Here is a 12743-nt window from a genome sequence, read left to right as displayed (position 1 = left end):
GCTTTATTATTTGCTAAATGGTCAGAATAACATCCATGATAGATGAGAGAGAGAGAGAGAGAGAGTGAGAGAGAGAGAGAGAGGCAGAGACAGACAGTGACAGACAGACAGACAGACGGAGAAAGACAGCCAGCCAGACAAAGACAGTCAGAGAGAGAGAGAGAGAGAGAGAGAGAGAGAGAGAGAGAGAGAGAGAGAGAGAGAGAGAGAGAGAGAGAGAGAGAGAGAGAGAGAGAGAGAGAGAGAGAGAGGGGCACAGACACAGAGTGACATAGTCGGAGAGAGACACAGAGAGAGATAGACAGAGCGAGACAGTCAGAGAGAAAGACAGAGAGACACAGAGAGAGAGTGAGAGAGAGAGAGGGGAGAAAGAGAGAGAGAGACAGGAACAGAGACAGAGACATAGAGAGACAGTCAGAGAGAGATAGAGAGATATAGACAGAGAGAGAGACATAGAGAAAGTCACAGAGAGAGAGAGAGAGGGGGGGGGGACAGAGACATAGAGAGACAGAGTCGGAGAGAGACACAGAGAGATAGACCGAGAGAGACAGTCAGAGAGAAAGACAGAGAGACAGAGAGAGAGAGAGACAGGGGCAGAGACAGAGACATAGAGAGACATAGTCAGAGAGAGACAGATAGAGATAGACAGAGAGAGACAGAGAGAGAGAGAGAGAGAGAGAGAGAGAGAGAGAGAGAGAGAGAGAGAGAGAGGGGGCAGAGACATAGAGAGACAGAGTCAGAGAGAGACAGAGAGAGACAGTCAGAGAGAGACAGAGAGAGAGCGAGAGAGAGAGAGAGAGAGAGAGAGAGAGAGAGAGAGAGAGAGAGAGAGAGAGAGAGAGAGAGAGTGAGATCTTCCGGGGAAGTATAACCCGAATCCCTCTATACACTTTGCTTGCCACAGTCTACACCCCTTGCCCTGCACAATTTCCTACACTTAAAAAACGGACAGAAACAAACCGAAACGGCACCGAAAGTAACCATACGGAAGAGTCGATGATTAAATATACTTACCGCAATATTTGTAAACGACCTCGTCATCATGGCAATAAGCATGTTTAGTAGCACGGTAACCATGGTGATGTTGTACGCCCCATATATGATGTATCCTATGTCTCTGGTGATGGTGTTCTGGTATGGATCCAGTTCTACCACTGTCGGCTCCCCGCGTCCAAACAGCGACCAGAACACAGTTCGGAATGTCGCCAGTGTGCTGTGAACAAACGAATGCACGTATTTAATCAAACTGTATATTGTTAATGTGGAAATAAATAGAGGATATTTCATGTTTTTTGTCAAATATGATTTATATCTCATCGAGTGAAGTTTGCTATCATATTTCACGAGTCGCGCTTGTGCGACGAGTGTAACATGATGGCAAACTTCACGAGATGAGATATAAATTATATTTGACAAAAAACATGAAATGTTCTATTTACTATATAACTTTTGGCAATTTACCTTTATTTTTAAAATGCCAGCAGCAAAATAGTTCCGGCTTTCTTACAATGAAGATAACACTTTCGACAGTGACGATAGCACATTTTAGAGTGAAATGGTGAAATTTTCACTCTAGAATGTGTTATCGTTACTGAGTGATTGATAACACTTTCATTTCGCTGATATTTTAAAATATTTCACTAAATGTGATATAATAACAAGCTTTACACAAAGCAGTTTTTGTTTATTTTACGACACTACTAAAGAATAAAAAATGATCAGTTACTGAATGTCAAATATTTGGCAAGTTTGATCATAAGCGTACGGGATGGGGATTAGGGTAATTTCGTTTTAACTCGTGAAAACAAATCAGCCTGCAACCCCCTCACCCTACACCTACGTTTTTGATATAGGCCCGTAGGAACGACTTTTGGAGGCATGGGGGTCACTTATGGATCGGGTACAAACTCTATATCAGATTTTGGTAACAATGGCAAACATTAATATGTATAAAAAAGAAAAAGGGCACGTACACTCCGCCCAATATGCAAGTTTAATCGTAGAAATATTTTATTAGTCGGAAATATCTTACAATGCAGCAAACTCAGGAATGTCCCTTAAGTTATCAGATTCGTTAGTTTCACTATATTGTATACGACAGACGATGTCGTCGAACTTACCAGTTAGTTTCGAAGAAAAAAAAGAGAGAAATTCCTAGATAAGTAACAATCATAATCAAGAGATTCACAAGACAATTGCTAGCCTAAACCAATGAGACTAAAATGCACTTACTCTCCAAAGTTCTGCTCTGCCTTGACAGTGAAGTTGCGTTCATCTACCTCAATGGTGTGTCGAGCGCTGTAGTACCAAAACAGGTTGTGTAGTCCCACCATAAACGCCATGATTACCAGGGAGAAGAGAGACATGAACTTCAGAATATCCTTCAAAGAAATATTTTTAAATATACACAATGGTAATTAAGTAGCAACATTATATAAAAAAGAAAGAAATGCTTTATTTAACGACGCACTCAACACATTTTATTTACGGTTATATGGCGTCAGACATATGGTTAAGGACCACACATATTTTGAGAGGAAACCCGCTGTCGCCACTACATGGGCTACTCTTTCCGATTAGCAGCAAGGGATCTTTTATTTGCGCTTCCCACAGGCAGGATAGCACAAACCATAGCCTTTGTTGAACCAGTTATGGATCACTGGTCGATGCAAGTGGTTTACACCTACCCATTGAGCCTTGCGGAGCACTCACTCAGGGTTTGGAGTCGGTATCTGGCTTAAAAATCCCATGCCTCGACTGGGATCCGAACCCAGTACCTACCAGCCTGTAGACCGATGGCCTAACCACGACGCCACCGAGGCCGGTCAAAATGGCAATGAAGTAGCAACATATTATATAGTTCAGGGACCTAATTTACTAAATTCTCGCAACTTTGCGATATCGCAGTGCAATGCAAAAAGACTTGCAAAGAGGATGCTTTGTTGTCTAGCAGAGCCTAAGGACCTTTGTGAATTAGGCGCCTGGTTGTTAATAAATAAGCAACTGGTCATATTGATGAGGATAAGTAGGCATATAAGCAGGAATTTTAGCTCCAGGAAATATATTGAAAACAAAGAACATTTGCTTCAGCAAGGAGGGGGCGGTTCGACCCCCCCCCCCCCCCCAAAAAAAAAAAAAAAAAAAAAAAAAAAAAACCTTCTCCTGCACACACGCCTGTTAAGTATTCAGAGTATATATCTCTAAGCAGTGGAAGTCCGCCTATAGACAAGACACTAGGCAGTACTTCATGCTAGGAGTAAAGTCGTGGTCTAATTGTCCCTTGAGGAAACCAATGCGGCCATGCCCACCAATTAATTATTTCCCCTGGCATCTTTTATATTCGTCTGTTGCGCCATAACAGGGCACACACACAGTGTGGGTGCTCCCTCCCCCTAATATAAAATTCTGACCACGCCTATAAAACCAAATATCATTCTGTCCAGGGTCAGATCACTGGCTATCCAGAGACCGGACCCGGGATGGACATGCCTGAAACCTCGGTGGTATAGAGGCATGTAAAAATATACTCTAAGTCAAAATATCACAAAAATACTTTAATAGGTGCATTTGATTTTCTATTTAGCTTTTGGCGATTTAATAATGACATATATCGCTAAAGTCATCTTTGATTCATATTTTGGCCATTTGGAGAACACCAGCTTAAACCATCATACAGTAATACATTTTCACAATACACGAAAACCTGCAGTAGTCAGACTAAGACCTCATGAAAGATGATAGAGTATATGGACAAGGATATGAGGCTCGACAGAACAGGAAGCTGAAAGACAAGAAGTGCTGACAGAGTGGAAGAAGGGAGTGGGGAATTAGGAAACGATTTAAATTTCATTATTTCTTAGTATATAAAATGTTATACATGAAGTGCTTTTGGCCTCATTGCAAGATTTATTTAAAGTACTTATCACACTCATCATCATCATCATCATCATCATCATCACAGCAGCAGTACCAGCACCAGCACCACCATCAACATAATCACAACCCCTCCACCATCACCATAACAATCATCATCATCATCATCATAATCATCAAAATCATCATCATCGTCAACTTAATCATCATCAACATCATCAACAACAACAGCATCGCCAGCACCATCATCAACATAATCACAACCACCTCCACCATCACCATAACAATCATCATCATCAAAATCATCATCATCGTCAACTTAATCATCATCAACAACATCAGCATCGCCAGCACCATCATCAACATAATCACAACTACCACCACCTCCACCATCATTATCACTGGATATCATTTTGCGTACCTTCAACATTCTTCCGAGAGATATCTGGAGTGGTCCAAGAGCTTCGTTTGCAGGAAGGAGGTAGGAAATGCGGGAGAAGCTGATTATGTTGGCTATAGCGTACAGTCCCTCGGCGATGTTCGTAGGATCACTGGTCTTCCAATGCCACCGGTCTGAAAAGTAAAAAACGAAGATATTTGTGAAAGATGACTTGTATTAGAACCACGAAGAGTGTTGTGAAAAATAAACATGAATTAGAAACACATTTTTGACAGAAAACGTGTATGAGAAACACAAATACATTTTTGACAAAAGACGAGTGGGAAACACGAAGACATTTGTGAAAGAAGATTTGAATAAACAACACAAACACATTTTTGACAGAAGACATGAATGAGAAACACGAACATATTTGTAAAAGAAGGAAGGAAATGTTTTATTTAACGACGCACTCAACACATTTTATTTACGATTATATGGCGTCAGACATGTGGTTAAGGACCACACATGTATTGTGAGAGGAAACCTGTTGTCGCCACTTCATGGGCTACTCTTTTCGATTAGCAGCAAGGGATCTTTTATATGCACCATCCCACAGACAGGATAGTACATACCACGGCCTTTGTTATGCCAGTTGTGGAGCACTGGCTGGAACGAGAAATAGCCCGATGGCTCCACCGACGGGGTTGTAAAAGAATACGTTTATGAAAAGCTATGCACGGGTTGATGGATTGTTGGATGGTAAAAAGGATGGATTTAAGAAATTATGGATTCGTAGACAAAATGATGTATCGGATGAACGGACGGACGGACGATGGATGGATGGAACGATGGATCGATCGAATGGGTGTCTGAATGATGAATGGAAGAATGGAAACGTGAATGAATCGAATGGATGGATTGATGTTGGATGGACGGAATTATGGATGGATCGAATAGATGGCTGAATGATGAATAGACGGACGGACGGACGGACGGACGGACGGACGGATGGATGAATGGATGAAACGAATTGATGAATGTATGATGGATGAACGGAAAGACAGATAGATAGATAAATAGAGAGATATAGAGATAGATCAAATGAATGGAAACAAGGTGAAAATTGCAAAATAAATTTGAAAAAAAACACCCAACACATTTTTTTTTACATCTTGTCATTTTGTTCTCGAATAGGATGGAGTTCTATGACAAATAATTGCTTCAGGGACATACATGTGTACATTACTTATCGATTCAATCCAAGATAAAGGTGGTAGTTATCATTTGAAACTTACCCGCATTCAGCCAGTACAGATGTTCCCGGGTTCTTTCTATGTTGCTTAGGTTATCGTGCTGCAGATAGTTTATGGCAAAGTTGAACTGAAACCAACATATCACATACATTGTGATTACTGCGATCACATACATAATACATACATAGGCTACTAGTAGGGTCGATATTTTAAATGTGTGCAGTATATAACATCATTTCATAGAGAGGCCTGTTTGCTGCAGCTATTATCAGTGCTCAACGACTGGTATATTACAATTATGGCATTAATTTCGCAATATTCGCTGTAATATATTATCTGCCAAAACAATGGAAATATAAATCTATTAAAACAGCTAATTCTGCATATAAGTATTTAAGAGATCATGTTACCTCTTAATTTACATTGAGCCAATCATCTAACAGAACAAGCCATTTAAAAGAAATGTGAGCGATAAATCGATTATTTCGCGATATATTATGTTTTATTTAATCTGTTCACCTAGTGTTAATATGTTTTTGTTTTCTTTTGTCTCATTGCACTTTGCTATTTTAGTTCTCTGTTGAAGTTTAGGATTTTTAAACGAAACGATAGAATTTTAAGATAAGTTTTGAGGGTTTTTTCGGTTTTTCTTTCTTTTCGGTTTTTTTCTTTTTCGTTTTCTTTTTTCTCTTTTTTTTTGTTTTTTGTAAGAAAAACTAATTACATTTGATACGTTTTATTATTCGCATTATTTTACGAGCAATATTAAACTTGGTAATTTAGTATGAATAATATTTGAAACTGTGTAGGCATGAATTGGATTCAATATACCTATATTTAGATGTCTCCCGTAATATAATTTATTTACATAATGGAAATCAATATTATTGGTGATATCGTGCGTTTAAGTGATAATGAATATTAACAGTTACTAAGGTCAACACTAATTGATAAAAGTTAGTTAATTAGACGTGGGATACAGTTATTGGAGATTTCACAAACTATAGGATTACAATTATTTTATAAATAAAGTATGAAAACGGCGTGGTATGTTATTAATACAGCTATCGGATATAGCTAAGTGTAGCAAGTCAGTGCAGTAAACACCAATGACATTTATGGACTTGATAATTAACCTAAAGAAGGAAGAAAGAAAGAAATGTTTTATTTAACGACGCACTCAACACATTTCATTTACGGTTATATGGCATCAGAAGGACTACACAGATTGAGGGAGGAAACCCACTGTCGCCACTTCATGGGCTATTCTTTTCAAATTAGCAGCAAGGGGTCTTTTATATGCACCATCCCACAGACAGGGTAATACATACCACAGCCTTTGATATACCAGTCGTGGTGTACTGGCTGGAACGAGAAAGAGCCCAATGGGCCCACCGACGTAGATCGATCCCAGACCGACCGCGCATCGAGCGAGCGCTTTACCACTGGGCTACTTACCGCCCCATAACCTAAAGAAGTGCGGGTGGGCTATAGATTGACCAGTTATTAGAAATAGATCTATGCAACACAAAAGGTCTTGTCTTTAGGAGATATGGCGATCTGTGACCTCTGACCTCTGACCTCTGACCTGGGCCCAGTTCCACGAAGCGATCTATGCACTTAAAGATGCGTTCTCGTTATGCGATTAGTCGCATCGAAATGTCATTTCATTTCAACTTATTTTCGTGCTTATAATCCAATAAAGGTTCAAAAACGCTGTCCTGGACACACACCTCAGCTATTTGGGCTGTCTGTCCAGAACAGTGGGCTAGTTGTTAGTTGGTTAGTGGTTAGTAAGAGAGAAGAGGGTGTAGTGGTCTTACACCTACCCACTGATCCCTTAAGAACTCGCTCTGGGTTGGAGCCGGTATTGAGCTGCGAACCCTATACCTACCAGCCTGTAGTCCGATGGCTTAACCACTGCGCCACCGAGGCCGGTTTACCGAAATGTCGCATGCGATCGAATCGTACTGCGAGAACACCTGAATAGGAAAGACCAGTCGTGCCGGAGTCGTAACAATTAGAACGTATCCTATTTCTCACGACAAATCTGTGACCTACTCCTGTCACGGGGATTCTATAATTCCCGTAACTGAATAAAACACGTTTATCAAAATATCTCTCCTAACTGTATATCTATTAGATCTCTCTGTAACAGGCTGTTAAACCCTAGTATGGCTCGTCTCTAGGTATGATCAGAGATACGATCTTATATAAAGGATATATTATTATAGCACGTTTAGCTCACTAGAAACACAACAAAAACACAATACACTTTGGAATCTGTATTAATCTACGCTGACAAATGTACAGCCGTAGTAGTTAATTAATAACAGCAATAATAACAACCCAGAACTGATCACTTAATTAGTTAATCTCTAGGTGTCTAGTTACACAATATGCGAATCACTTCACCGTTACACCACACCCACACGTGTGATAATTGAGAAACGCTTCCAGGAGAAGTTAATTAATAAAGGAATTACAACACCATTCCTAACTGGTTAATTTTTAATTAACCCTTACTACTCGTTCAGTAACGTGTGATAATTTAGGAACGCTTCCAGGGGAACTTAATTAATAAAGGAATTACAGCTCTATTCCTAACGGGTTAATTTTTAATTACCCCTAACTACTCATTCAGTAACCTTGTAACACAGAATTAATACTGGTACCGATCACAATAAAGACAATAACCTACAGTGTACCTAGGTCGTCTAGGATTACTGGCTAAGCTTTATATTACCAAATACTCATATAATGTTAGAACAAAAAGTCTACGATTTACTTCGTCAGATGACCGAAGACACTGTCTAAAGAATATTGGTATAATACAGTATTAAAATATTTAAAGTCACATCAATCACATCAAGGTTATACACAGAGCAGAAAATATATAATTACCAAGTCCCGTCTGAACTAATATATTTCGTTCAGTGGACGACGTCCGTGATCCCCTGGAGCCTTCCTAATTCGTTCTCCTCGATATCTCTAAAACACTAGCTATTTATTATAATTCAGGATTTTGCCTGGGGGTACAAGGCGGTACCTCACGTATCATCTCATATTCCAACTCTACTAGAGTCGGTATATTTCTCTCTGATCGTCAGACTTACTGACGCCATCGTCGCCAAATCACGGTCGTCGAAACCGCACTCGCAGAGGTATTACGTAACTACTCGCCACATGGCCTCCACAGCTGGACTAAGTGCATATTGGAATGCCCGATCGCGCGAAGTATTACGTAACAAGTTGCCCACCTGGGCTACGGGCAATGAAACTGCACACGGCCCTCTAACACAATTAAAATCGCCACAGGCGAAACAAATTTAAGAGCATGTACCGTCACACACCCCCACCTCAAAAAGGATATTTCCTCTACTCTAGGAATAGGGAAATATACTACATTAAAACAAAACGGTGCGTTAACCGACGCATACGGGCATTTATAACACATGTAATAATAAGGTGACTACCAGTAATCACACTGAGTCTCTGAGTGCCTGGTATACAAATAAAAAATATATAAACAAAACAGAAATCAAGAATGTCAACACATTATCATAACGTTCAACTTCGGGACAGGGCATCAGCGATTACATTGGATGTGCCCTTGATATGTTCAATGGTAATTGGCTATTCTTGCAGAAGAAGACTCCACCTCAAAACTCTCTGGTTGGAGGCTTTCATTAGGATGATCCAGTCCGTCTTCGTCTTCTTGGAACAGCACAGCTCCAGCACCCACGTCACTGGCACCAACAGCTAGCTTGAACTGCATTCGGTAGTCTGGTGCTGCCATCACGGGAGACGAGTAGCGCCTCTGCTTGAGACGGTTGAATGACTTCTCGCATTCACCTGACCAATGGAACTTCGTTTCCTTCTTTCTCAGCGTCGCACGTTTTCCAGGTTTTCTCCGATAGGCATGCTGTCGACGCGGTGTAGCGTTGGGTTCCAAGCGCACATCTTGGCTTAAGGTATTGGTAACCGTTGGAAGGTTCTGACAAATGGAAACATTGTCTTGTTTCAACGTAGTCAACTTTGCTCGCTGGGGGTTCAAGTCTGCTAGAATCTGGCCGTTGGCCAACTTGACCTCTGCAGTCTTGACGTCATCACAGGAAATTGAGTGACTCTCAATTTGGACCGGTCTCTCTGGAACTATCGGCAGTCTATCAAAATAACCTTTTAGCAAATTGATGTGACAATACCTACTTTTCCTAACCCTATCAGGAGTGTTTATCACATGCCCTGTCTCATTAACCCGTTTGTGCACAACATAGGGCCCGAAATACCTGTTCTGCACAGAACCCCGTTTAATGGGAAGGTACAGCAGCACCTTATCCCCTGGTTTAAATTCCCGACTCTTAGTCTTCCTATCAAACACTGATTTTATTTTGCTCTGAGCATGGCTCGGTTGCTTCCTAGCCTTCCTATCGCTAACTCTCTTATTCATTAATACTCACTTGTCCACAGTTAACAAGGTAGTGCGAGCTGCCAACAATTTTGGATCAGCCCCCTGCTCTAGAATTAACTCTTGTCTATTACAAGGTAAATCCCCTCCATGAAACACAACTGGTTCAATTCCCCTCTGCGGGAGATCAACAGGTTCCACCACATTTAATTCCTCAGTTGACTTATCTACCATTTTACTGATAACCTCTTCCACTCCAATTTCATGGCTCACACACGTATCAGACAAATCACAAATATCCTCTGGGTCCCGTGATAACCTACTGGTCATATCCCTAGTCATTACACACGCAGGATATTTAATCTCATCAACCTCACACTCTTCTATTGGTAACGTGCTGTCTTTGATTAACAACTGGTCACATTTCGGCTGACAACACTGACTAGTCAAATCATTACCCAACAAAACTCCTATGTTTTCAACAGGCAAGTCCTTTACAACACCCATAATGGCTGGTCCCGTCACAAACTTCGAACACAAGAAAACCTTATGTAACCTGACAACCATATTTTCTCCCGTAACCGAGGTTAAGGCCGAACTACGTCCTATGTCTGAAGTTTCAATACCAGCTAAACTCTCTTGCGTGATCAAACTCTGACTACACCCGGTATCTCTATAGATTGTTATAGCCTTAGGACTCAATTCTTGTTTCACATCACAAACCATACCAGTGGACACATACGGGTTTACTTTCTCTGCCATGGGACTAACCATTAACTCACTCGCTAACGGAGCTGACCTCACTAAACCGACCACTTGCGCATTATCGCGTTTCCTTTTAAAACAGTATCCGATAAGATGGTTATCCTTTTTACAGTAACTGCAATGTGGACGAAAAGTTCGTGCATTGGCTGATAATGCAGGCCTATCCTTACTTTGCCCACCAGGTGCATTCCTTGCCTGACTAGCTGACCAACTAGATGACTCTCCCCGATAGTTACTTTCCCGGGAAAAACCTGGCTGAAATTTCTTCTTATCACCCTGTTGTAAAGAGCTACCCGGTACTGCCTGAGCTTTGTGTATTAACACGTAATCATCTGCCACTATGCCTGCCTCCTCTATCTTTTTGACATCACGATCCTCTAAATGAATACGTAAGCTAACTGGTAATCCATTTTTAATGTCCTGTAAGATCAACAACTCCCGTAACTCGGTATATGACTCTACCTGATGAGAAACAACCCATTTATCAAACATCCCTGCCTTCTTAGCCACAAACTCACTATAAGACTGACCCTGCGTTTTTCTCAACTCCCTATACCGTAAACGATAATCCTCAGGTCGTAATTCATAAGCCCTCAACACTGCAGCCTTAACTAAGTCGTACGGACTTGCTCGCTCATCACTCATTGAATTATAAGCTATACTAGCCTTCCCCTTAAACTTAGACACGGCTAACAATGTCCACTTAGACTCCGGCCAATTTAGCTGCTTAGCGGCCCGTTCAAAAAGTTGGAAGAACATGTCTACCTCCTGATCGTCAAATACAGGCACAGATCTATAAGCCTCCGACATGTTAAAACCATTTCCTGCCTCACGTCTAACTTCTTCAGTATTCAACTTTAACTCATGTTCCACTTTTAATTTTTCTAACTGGAATTCTCTATTCCTTTCTTCTTTCTCTCTATCCCTATCTTCTCTTTCTCTCTCTCTCTCTCTCTATCCCTCTCTTCTCTCTCTCTCTCTCCCTTTCTCTATCCCTCTCTTCTCTCTCTCTCTCTTTCTCTATCCCTATCTCTATCTTCTCTATCTCTATCTTCTTTCTCTCTATCTCTATGTCTATCTTCTCTATCTCTCTCTTCTCTTTCTCTCTCTCTCTCTCTCTATCCCTATCTTCTCTTTCTCTCTCTCTCTCTCTCTCTATCTAATGCACGTTCTTCTCTTTCGTACTAAAGCTTTTTAAAAGCTAATTGTTGTTCCACACTTAACTCATTTATCTCTATCTCTGGAACAATCTCACTGTCTTCCATAATAGGCCTATCACCAAAAACTTCCTGGATAATAATTGTCTTTATATCACCTAAGGTTTTAGCTGATGTTAAATCAATTTCTCGCACACCCGCGATTTTAACTAACTCGGCCTTACGTGCTCGCTTAATCTCCACTACACTGAGCGTAGGCCTATCCAGCAAATTCTTATCCATGTTTAGATATGACGCACTTAATATTAATTAATTTTCTAGTGAACAACGTGCTACTTCTGGTTATTTGTAAAAATAATTTATAAAGCCCCCATTTACAAACAATACTTTTTTAAATATGCATGTCCCGTTTCAGATCACGGACGAGCCCCCAATTTTCTACTCCTGTCACGGGGATTCTATAATTCCCGTAATTGAATAAAACACGTTTATCAAAATATCTCTCCTAACTGTATATCTATTAGATCTCTCTGTAACAGGCTGTTAAACCCTAGTATGGCTCGTCTCTAGGTATGATCAGAGATACGATCTTATATAAAGGATATATTATTATAGCACGTTTAGCTCACTAGAAACACAACAAAAACACAATACACTTTGGAATCTGTATTAATCTACGCTGACAAATGTACAGCCGTAGTAGATAATTAATAACAGCAATAATAACAACCCAGAACTGATCACTTAATTAGTTAATCTCTAGGTGTCTAGTTACACAATATGCGAATCACTTCACCGTTACACCACACCCACACGTGTGATATTTGAGAAACGCTTCCAGGAGAAGTTAATTAATAAAGGAATTACAACACCATTCCTAACTGGTTAATTTTTAATTAACCCTT

The 12743-nt window shown here is 40.5% G+C and overlaps 1 protein-coding gene across 1 annotated transcript in view; it reads right to left on the bottom strand.

The window, feature by feature from the left end:
• The window catches only part of LOC121387966 (short transient receptor potential channel 3-like), an 84248-nt gene that overhangs the window by 28274 nt on the left and 43231 nt on the right, over positions 1–12743 (bottom strand). Inside the window, exons 7-10 of the mRNA XM_041519149.1 lie at positions 5551–5635; positions 4295–4446; positions 2233–2381; positions 1015–1213 (exon numbers count right to left, since the gene is read on the bottom strand). Of these exons, the coding sequence (XP_041375083.1) occupies positions 1015–1213; positions 2233–2381; positions 4295–4446; positions 5551–5635 (585 nt within the window). The remainder of the gene's footprint in view (positions 1–1014; positions 1214–2232; positions 2382–4294; positions 4447–5550; positions 5636–12743) is intronic.

This window comes from Gigantopelta aegis, chromosome 14, assembly GCF_016097555.1.
Source record: "Gigantopelta aegis isolate Gae_Host chromosome 14, Gae_host_genome, whole genome shotgun sequence".
NCBI classification, from domain to species: Eukaryota; Metazoa; Mollusca; class Gastropoda; order Neomphalida; family Peltospiridae; genus Gigantopelta; species Gigantopelta aegis.
The sequence above is the reverse complement of the archived record's forward strand: the minus strand, read 5'-3'. Positions and strand labels throughout refer to the sequence as shown.